This window comes from Drosophila persimilis, unplaced genomic scaffold (genome assembly GCF_003286085.1).
Source record: "Drosophila persimilis strain 14011-0111.01,24,50 unplaced genomic scaffold, DperRS2 tig00000002-arrow-pilon, whole genome shotgun sequence".
NCBI lineage: Eukaryota > Metazoa > Arthropoda > Insecta > Diptera > Drosophilidae > Drosophila > Drosophila persimilis.
In genome coordinates, this window is record NW_020825289.1 from 4,708,335 (window position 1) to 4,717,572 (window position 9,238).

General features: G+C 43.1%; 3 protein-coding genes and 1 long non-coding RNA gene across 4 annotated transcripts; 1 reads left to right on the forward strand and 3 right to left on the reverse strand.

Moving 5' to 3' along the window:
• Nucleotides 1-31: 31 nt before the first annotated feature.
• Nucleotides 32-3,249, reverse strand: LOC6590103 (sulfhydryl oxidase 1). Its single transcript, XM_002015623.2, has 2 exons — nucleotides 1,755-3,249; nucleotides 32-863 (listed from the first exon to the last, which is right to left on the reverse strand). The coding sequence occupies exons 1-2, from the start codon at nucleotides 3,183-3,185 to the stop codon at nucleotides 378-380; spliced, it is 1,917 nt and encodes a 638-aa protein (XP_002015659.1). The 5' UTR covers nucleotides 3,186-3,249; the 3' UTR covers nucleotides 32-377.
• A 1,166-nt stretch (nucleotides 3,250-4,415) lies between these two features.
• LOC6590104 (probable palmitoyltransferase ZDHHC24) lies at nucleotides 4,416-5,787 on the forward strand. The gene is made up of 2 exons (XM_002015624.2): nucleotides 4,416-4,744; nucleotides 4,795-5,787. Exons 1-2 carry the CDS (start codon nucleotides 4,507-4,509, stop codon nucleotides 5,409-5,411), a joined length of 855 nt encoding a protein of 284 aa, XP_002015660.2. The 5' UTR covers nucleotides 4,416-4,506; the 3' UTR covers nucleotides 5,412-5,787.
• Nucleotides 5,788-6,049: 262 nt separating this feature from the next.
• LOC6590105 (vacuolar protein-sorting-associated protein 25) lies at nucleotides 6,050-6,730 on the reverse strand. The gene is made up of 2 exons (XM_002015625.2): nucleotides 6,663-6,730; nucleotides 6,050-6,610 (listed from the first exon to the last, which is right to left on the reverse strand). The coding sequence occupies exons 1-2, from the start codon at nucleotides 6,710-6,712 to the stop codon at nucleotides 6,136-6,138; spliced, it is 525 nt and encodes a 174-aa protein (XP_002015661.1). The 5' UTR covers nucleotides 6,713-6,730; the 3' UTR covers nucleotides 6,050-6,135.
• Nucleotides 6,731-7,956: 1,226 nt separating this feature from the next.
• Nucleotides 7,957-8,300, reverse strand: LOC113565217. The gene is made up of 3 exons (XR_003408529.1): nucleotides 8,225-8,300; nucleotides 8,056-8,145; nucleotides 7,957-7,997 (listed from the first exon to the last, which is right to left on the reverse strand). It is a non-coding gene; the product is annotated as an uncharacterized LOC113565217 (long non-coding RNA).
• Between the last annotated feature and the right edge of the window lie 938 nt (nucleotides 8,301-9,238).

Below are 9,238 nucleotides of genomic sequence, written 5' to 3' on the forward strand. Positions count from 1 at the left end.
GTTCAAAGATGTCGACGGAAACAAGCTTGTAAACAAGAGATGTTGCATTTAGCATTTTATTTAAACGCACACGGGAGTCATTAGTGAATCATTATTGCGGGAAATCACATTTGCATACTTAAGAAAAATCCATAAGAGTGTCTGAATAGTCGTTATAAAAAAGCGAATGTTATCATTATGGTTACGGGACTAAAACTGGAGGAAGCGTACTCATACATATATACACTTTGAACTTAAACATAATTGTGTGTGCTCCTAATAAAATCATTGAAGAGGTGGTCATTGTGTAAGTTTCGGTATATGGTGCTCGGTGTTTCTGTGTCATTACTTAAATTAGTGGAAGCAGCCTAGATTGGTTCTCTCCGGCCTATCTACATCTACACCTTGCCAAGCAGGTCGTGTCCGTACGGCTTCTTGCGATAGCCCTTGAAGGCGAACAACTTGAATGCCACGACCATCATCACAATGCAAAAGGCGTAAAGAAGCATGCCCATCCTCATGTCAATGTCGCTGAATACATTCGATATTTGACGCTTTTGTCTCATTTTCTCCGCCGTCGCATGCAGCAGATCCTCCTGTTGCACGCCGTATCTGCTTACAAACTGTGGATTGTTAATGTTTTTGAGGAAGCTCAGAACTGCATCCTTGTTCCAGTTGATTTCTATGTTGTCCGACGTGGAGCCTGGCGTGCGGTAGCACTGACTGCAGCTTTTCTCGCTGGGAAACTGTATCTTTGGAAACTGAGGATCCTCTGTGTCATCGCCGGCCAGGCGCTGGTTCACCTCGTTGTGCGCTGCCCACAGCCATAGTACAGCTTCCTCCTTGTTCGGCACGCTCCATATCTTCCGTCTTGAGGCCATTGCCTGCACAACAGATATAAAACATGTTATCCAATAGGTGTATATGTATGTATATGTACGTCACAAAAGCGCAGCTGTTGGCACAGTTGGGGAAGAGAGGCCCACTTATGAATGTATGCACGTACATTCCAAGTAAATAAACGTTGCATTGACTACTGTTTAGTTAACGTAAACGAGATGTTGACAAGAAAAGCTACATAGCTGCGGCGACAGAATATTGTGATACACTTCCACCGATACGCCAAACAGACAGACGGATATGGGGATATCGACATGGTTGTTAATCCTGATACATATGTGGTCCCTTTATGTGGTCCCTTTTCGAGTATCAAAACAAACACATTTGTTTGATTCGGTTTTGCAATGATTTTTCTAACTGCGAAATGGGGAAGTTTTTTGCGGAGAGTAATAGCACTTTCTGTAGTAGATGATATTGTATAGAAACCGGTTTTCCCTATGCATCGATTGTTGTGGTGACTAAGCGTAGATAAGATAGACGTCGGAATTATACAACAGAATCCAAAAAATATCCGTGATTATTTAATTAGTAAATGGATTGAAGAATACGCCACTTCCTAGCCGAGCTGATGCCGGAGTTGCTGATCCATAAACTTAATTATTTGAATGACGCTGCAATTAACAAACACCAATACCTATAACAGTAGCGTAGCCAACAAAGGTTAAAAAAATACTTTCTAAAAAAAAAAAAAAAAATTCCGTATGGAAAAACCCTATTGTCAGCGCGTCAATCTTCTGCCGTGTAATCAATTACTCTACCCCCCTAGGCCTGCCTCTCTGCTTGTCCCTGATCTCATAGGAAGAGATTTGACTCAATCAGCGATATAGTGGTCATTAGCACGTACACTTGATCGCTTAGAGGTGCGGGTGACTCACCTGGAAATGATCAGCACATTCGGAGCAGCCAAAGAAGTTCTTGATGTAGCCGTGCATGGCCTGCAACACTTCGAGGGGATCCTGCGAGTCCTCGTTCTCGGCCGCCTGCACTGTCATGAAATGGAACAAGGTCCATAGAGAGCAGCTGAAGCCCCGCAGATGTGGACTGGAGCCAGTGCACCCGACGAAATGCGTGGAGGAGTAGATAGGACCCAGTTGCCCCTCGAGTCGCTGCAGTTCTTGCTCGAACTGTTTGCCTGTCAGCTCTTGATTAAACTGCACCACATAGTCCTTGAGCTTAGACAGCAGCTGGTGTCCATTGAATCCCAAAGGATTGTAGCGTTGCAGCACGCCCAAGAAACGTTGGAGGGCAAGAAGACGTTCACCTCCGATCTCGTTAACCTTGGGCACCTCGTTGTGCAGTACTGTACGGATGGCCTGCTCGAGATCTGCCTGATAAACGAAATGCTTGTGGCGATGAACTTCCTCGAGGATTGCATTATGCTCAGCCTTTTCTCCAATAGCTGCAACCGGAGCATGCTGGATCTCAGCCTTCTCAGGCCTCGGTGTTATGTTCTTCTTGCGCAGTGCAGTCTGAATGGTCTCGGAAAATGCTGGACCAGTTTGTTCCGCCGGTGTGTAGGGTGTGATCTCACCCTTGCGATCCACAATTGACAATTGGTGACTGGTGGGATCAATTTTAAATTTGGAAGCCGCCGCCAGATCGCTCACACGGCGCACCTGCAGAGAGGGCCACTGTAGAAGGAACAGTGCCGTTTCAATGCCCACGGTGGAGTTCTCTGGCTCGTAGACAAGTGCCACAAACTCGCGTTGGCTACTCAGTCCCTCGAAGATGGTGGAGCTTGAGTCGTTTTCCGTGACATAATGGAAATTTGGCCAGTAGGTGTTGTTGTTGCTGCTTGTTAGATTATCGGCGACCAGTATGCTCGCCAACAAGCCACGAATCTCGGCTGGATCCTGCGACTTGAGATCCTGTCCGTAGTTCTTGGCACTCGGCTGGAAACCCGGACCCATGTAGCGAAGCGTGGGATAACCCATGACCTCGTAGGTCCGACAGATACCATTGTTCTCCTCTGCCGCACAGTCAATGGCACCGACTATGACCACATCCTGCCAGGAATGCAACTGCTCGGCCACCTGCTTGTAGATGGGAGCAAAGCGCCTACAGTGCCCGCAATAGGTGTTGTAGAATTCCACCAGAGAGCCGTGATTCTGCTCCAAGACGGACTCGTTGAAGTTTCCCACACTCAGCTGGACAACCTTGTCATTTTCGTCGTATAGACCCAGTTGCTCGTCGGTGGGCGCCGACTGCTGCTTCAGAAGTGCCTCGTATCGCTGCAGCGGGACGCCAGCGGTCGCCGTCTCCAACAACAGAATAACTGTTAAAATTGCCACCTGCGCACCAGACATTTTCCGGAGTGGGAGTGTGAGGGGGGATTCGTGTGCACTGCTTCACAGTATACTATGGAGCGCGACCGATACGATACTGCATATTGCAACAACAATACAGCGTTATGATGAAAAACCGAACTTAGCCCACTTAAGCCCCCTAAGGTAAATGGCGGAAAATATTAACGATTGTAAATTCTTTTTGTAGATTCATGACATCTTTCCTCTGAACTTAAAAAAAAAAACACTTTATCTTTCACCTGAACTGCGATAAAATTAGCTAATTTTCATTATTTTCGGTGGAAAATTGAAACAGCCCCTTGGTCTACAATGGGCTAATCGTTCTCCGTTAAGGATTGGAAACAATTTTGATATTCCGTCGAATATTACTAGCTAGATAGAACCCTTAGTTCTGCCCACATATTTTTATACGATTGATGAATCATTTTTCTACTTAACTGGCTTATTTTTAATAATTGCTTTTATTGTATTTTGCGTAAAAAAGATTATGGCGAAATCATAAGAAGTCAAACAAAAATAGCTCTTAGCAAAAATGGGGAAATAAAAAAAAAACAAAGAGGATAGTCGTTCATATTGCTATAGTTTTCTATTCCGTCGAATATTACTAGCTAAAAAGCACGCCCAGCTATGCCCACTTAATTTTATCCGATCGATTAATGAATTTATTTCCATCTTGACTGGGACCCAAACACCCTGTTTACACTAGGGTTTTACAATTGCGTTATTGGCTTAGCTACTAAGAATATATATAGAGAGAGAGAGAGAGAGACAGCAAAAAACACTCTAAAGATAAAAATATGGCTAAGGAAAAGAGTAAATACAAATTTTAACGAACTTTGGGTCACTCTCGCTGCGTTATTACGCCTTGCGTTACGAAAACAGCTGGTTTGTTATTTAAGACATTATGGAAAGCAATATTAACAAATTATGGAAAATATAGAAAAAAGGATATGAGTTCTTCCTACCCATGAAAACACTCATACAGTGGAATTGTGTTAATTTCGATTTAAACAGAAAACGCGCGGCAGTGTAACTGAGTTAAAACTAGCTAGAACTCGAACTAGTTTTTGTTCATCATCTAGTTCACTGATGCTCCATTAATCAAAATTAGTAACTGCCAGTGCGGAAAGTCATTTAGTTGTTAGTTTACATTTTACTTTAATTTTGAAGTGTCAAGTGTCATTGTCAGCCGAAATTATATGTCTCTGTCAACTCCCATTCTATTTAGAGCAGTGAAACGAACTAGTATAGATGAACCTGCTTATTGGTTCATCACTTAGTTGTCAAAACAAACCGTGGGGGCGAAAATAACGGGAATGAAATGATTTTGCGTTCATGGGACAAGGTTCGACCGCGATGCTTCGCTGATTTGTCGTGCTTACTACTGTTGGTGGTGTTTATCCCCGTCACATATGTCTTCCATATGACTCTTGTGCTGCCGGAGTTGTTTGGAGTCGGCAGCTTCTGGTACACGGTGATTTGGGTGGCCGCTCAGTTTCTGATATTTAACATCACCGCGAATTTACTCGCCTGCATGCTGGTGGACACCACAATCAGAAGTAAGTACAATCTTGCTGCTAAAATTGCGATTTCAAAGTTTGCCTTTTAGTGGAGCTTCTGAAGCCGCCTCTGGATCCCGATCTGCGAGCCCGTTGGCATATGTGTAACGAGTGCCAGGCGCTAGTGCCACCCCGGTCCTGGCACTGTGAGGTCTGTAACGTGTGTGTGTTAAAGCGGGACCATCATTGCCGCTTTACCTGCTGTTGCATTGGACATCACAATTACCGCTATTTCGTCTACTTTCTACTGTATCTGATGATTGGGTCCTTCGTTGCGGGCATCCTGGGTGGCATCTATCTGTGGAATGTCCACTTCGACTTCTTTTATAGGCCATTCACCCTGATCACAGTGTTTGTGCCCGCTGTGAGCCTCACTCTGAGCCCCAGCTGGGAAAGCTTTTATTTACTTACATACCTACTCACTTGGCTGGCCTTCAGTATATCCACTAGTCTACTACTAGTCTACCACTGGCCTATATTAAAATTGGGTTCGGTGGCAAAGGAACGCCGCAGTCGCAACTACGACCTCGGGCTGCGGGCTAACATGGAAATGATTTTCGGCAGGCGCATGTACTTGACGTGGTTATCACCGTTTGTGCACAGCGAGCTGCCTCACGATGGCATCAACTGGGAGCCGGTTCTCACACATCTAACGAAAGATGATTAACACTGTCAATCCTCACTAGTCAGCACTCGAATAGTTTGATCTCAATTATATCAATATTATAGTATTAATTTAGCACATACCAAGGCATTTTCTTAACAATCGTGTTTATAACAATCAATTACAAACGAATCTTTACAATAAAATTTACTACTTCTCAAAGGATCTTTCGTCGACCAGGAACTTCAGCCTATGCGACTCCATATTCACATCCTCCACAGACGCTTGCACTGCGATCGAGGCGGTTGTGCCGGAAATACGATGGGAATCGTAGTTGTTACCGGTCTAATGCACTGCAGAATTGCATTAAAAGTGCCCAAATTGGAGCGTAGTTTCTGCTCCGACATATGCGGCAGCAGCTCTGTGCACAGTTGCCATCTCTGCTCGGCATTGTCCTTCAGAAAGCTGATGATTTTTAAGCCAAATCGAAACTGTTTGTGTCCACTTTTATAGAAAGTGCAATCATTCATCTCGATACATTTATATATGCTTTAAAAATTGCAATGGAAAATCTCTTAAGACAGCAGTAAGCTGAAAAGAACTTCCTGTGACAATATCTCATCAGATGGATATGGCTGACATATATCGACTAGTCTATTGATACTAATTTAAAATATGGGTACATAGTACATTAATAGTCATTCTTTATGGGACCGGCAACGCGATCTTTTTTGTTAATTTTAAAATCCACAGTCGAGAGAATACATTTACAAAGCAACCAAAACACTTAGAAGAATTTGACACCATGGCTGCCATCTATCTCAATTAGCTCACATCTGCCCTTCTCTTCCAGCAGTCGTAGTGCATTTAGGAGTACTGACTCATCCACGCCATGGAAATCCATCTGAGTGGTGCTCTCGCCAGAAGCTATTTCGTACAGGGTGCATATGCTGTTGGTCTGGCCCGTCTCCTGTATCCAATCGTATACCATGTTCCCATACGCCTCCAGCGTGTACCAATACACTTGCCACTCCTGGCGGCGTTTGTCCAAAGCAGTTGCATGCCCACTCCGCTGCAGTTGCTCCAGTATCACTAGTATGAGCTCCGGCGAAAGGCGTCGCTGAATTGACTCATTGTGGAATAGTGGCAAGCTCTGTTCGTTGATGCTGAGTGAAAACTTATTCGTATGCTTGAGGTATTTGAGAAAGAGATCCGTCCAGACCTTCAACTGCTGCTGTCTGGTTTCTTCGTGCGGCTGCAAACTGTCGGGAAAGTTTAATAATACATGATTTAGGTATTTTTAAATTGCCTTACGTGAAGAACGGTGGAAATGTGTACTCCCAGGGCCATTGGAATTCAGTCATATTTTATTTGTTTATTTTCACTTAATGAACAATCTCAAACAGCTGATGATATAGCGTCTCGTATAATGACAACTTAACCCACGTAAGCCCCCTCTTTTTAAATAGTTGAACTACTTGAGGTAAATGGCGGAGAATATTAACGATTGTGAATTCTTCTTGTAGATTCATCCCGTCTTTCGTCTGAACTTAAAAATAACCACGATATCTTTCACCTGAACTGCGGTAACATTATTAAATTTTCATTATTTTCGGTGAAAATGCGTCAAGGATTGGAAAGCATATTGCTAGATTTTGATGTTCCGTCGAAAATTACTAGCTAGAAAAAGCGCCCAGCTATGCCCACATAATTTTATACAATAAATTACTCTATTTTTCACTAGGCTGGTTGATTTTAAACTCCTGCTTTTGTTGGATTTAGTCTAAAAAAAGGTTTTAGGCTTCTAGGATAAACATGCATTTAAACGCAATTTTCTAATTTATTGCAATTGGACAGCTGTTATTAATTAGAAAATAAATTTAATGAATTATTGTAGTTTTTAGTTCACTTTCAACCAAAGTTGCTATTTCAGCGAGTACTTACCTTTGCCGACCAAAGACTGGTATGATTCCTCCACATTCGTATCCGGTCTTTCGTATCACCTTTCCTCCGTGCACTCCTTCTCCACGCTGCTGTCCATTTCGTCTTTTAAATTATTCATGGTTTGAGAGTGGTCAGTAAAATTATTATCCCCACCACACGGGCCAAGTAGTATAGAGGGCATTGCCGAAGCTCCTTTTGTGGGTGCAGATTCGCAGCATACAACATTATTTCAACAATTTTTCGCCCAAGGGCTGTGCCCAAGGACTTCAATCTGTTGCTACTTATTTTATGGGCTATCAAAGGATCCTTTGAATTGGTAAAATAGCGTTGCAGCATTTTTCTGAACATGAGCACTTCGTTCTGGTAACTTAAGCGTAAGCCATCGTCCATCGAGTTATCCAACTCTGGAACATTTCTTAATTTTAATTTCCAATTCATGTGGGTATACGTTTGGCCATATAAATAGTTCAACATATTGTCTGTTATGAGATGCTTCGCCATGTTATTAACCATATGTTTTTTATCCCATAAAATGGGGAAATTGGCTGCACATCGACCAATAATGTCTAGATTGGCCCGGCAATGGTCAGTCACCACCGCCAGCAGGTTATTCCGATATCCTGCTTTGATAATCTTGCTTAGAACTTCATCAAGAGCGTACCATATTTTCCGCGAACCTAGGTGCGACTCGTCTGTGACTGGAACCTGTTGAATGCAAGAATTCGAAAATATAATGTTGTTATGTATAAGGATAATAACTTACCACACGAATGTACAAATATTGGAATGCCGTAGCTGACACGTTGCTTGCAGCTATTGCCAGCACTTTCCACTTCGGTATCGGAAGAAATGTCTGTAAATATATAGTTATTAGTTATAATTTGCCGAAGCAGCTGGATCAGGAGGTGGAGACGGTTGAGTCCAACACTTACCATATGAGGGATATGATACTCATCTATCATGATGAAAAAAGGTTCGTTCTTGAAATATGTCAAGTGAGACACGAAGTTAATTTTTCCCTCCAACATTTCCGGCCGCTTTAAATAGTTTATACATTTTCTTAACTGGTCATCCACAAATGGCACTTTTTGGAATGTTTTGAAAAGATAGAATATTGGGCAGAAGTGGCGGTGGGGGGGTGGAGCAGCAACAACAGCAACGTTAGATGTTAGCTTCCTCCTCCCACGCTTTGCCGGCACAGGAGCCTGCGCCAACTGGTTGTTGGTAAATACACACTTGTTGCTGATGATGTTGAGCTTGTCGGGGGGTACCAAATGGCAATTGGCAGCGGCCACTTGGCCAGCGGCTGCTGTTCAATATTGCGCTTCACCGTGGCCGTCTGCTGCTGTGCTGTTCCACTGGCCTGTACCGTGGCCGCATCCATATCACTATCCATTCACTTGCAATTCGAGCACTTGCACTTTAGATCGGATCGAAATTGTTTTGAAATTTTCGCGTGCGCCACAGTTGAGAGTTGAAATTTAATTTGGTTTTGCAGCCCTAGTCAAGTCACGACACGACACGCACCTATCGACTGTTTTAAAAACAGACGAGAACGTACTATCTACTATAACTACGTACTCCATAAGAACGTACTATAGTATTATAAATTATATTAATCAATTAATTGATTATTATTAATATAATATATATATATATATTTTATAAAAATATTCTTTCGATACTATTGAATCGATTCTGCCAACGATTCTGCAGCCTTAGGCAAAAGATCCGTTATGTTTTGGCGTCGCCCGCGGAAAAATTCAGAAAAAAAAGTGGAGTGAGACGGACGGAATTTAAAGTGTCTAGTTTAATGGAGCAAATCGGAAAAAAACGGAATCGGACTCGGAAACCGACGCACCGACCGGATCACATACGGGATCACGACTACGCGCAGCCCACACAAATTTATTTCTAGCACTTCAGCAGTAGTAGTGATGACTTTG

Coding starts and splice junctions, on each gene's coding strand:
- LOC6590105 (XM_002015625.2), bottom strand. CDS start 6,712: ATGACTGAATTCCAATGGCCCTGGGAGTACACATTTCCACCGTTCTTC. Junction 6,611..6,662: donor ACATTTCCACCGTTCTTCAC/GTAAGGCAATTT, acceptor CTTTCCCGACAG/TTTGCAGCCGCACGAAGAAA.
- LOC6590103 (XM_002015623.2), bottom strand. CDS start 3,185: ATGTCTGGTGCGCAGGTGGCAATTTTAACAGTTATTCTGTTGTTGGAG. Junction 864..1,754: donor AATGTGCTGATCATTTCCAG/GTGAGTCACCCG, acceptor TCTGTTGTGCAG/GCAATGGCCTCAAGACGGAA.
- LOC6590104 (XM_002015624.2), top strand. CDS start 4,507: ATGATTTTGCGTTCATGGGACAAGGTTCGACCGCGATGCTTCGCTGAT. Junction 4,745..4,794: donor GGTGGACACCACAATCAGAA/GTAAGTACAATC, acceptor TTTGCCTTTTAG/TGGAGCTTCTGAAGCCGCCT.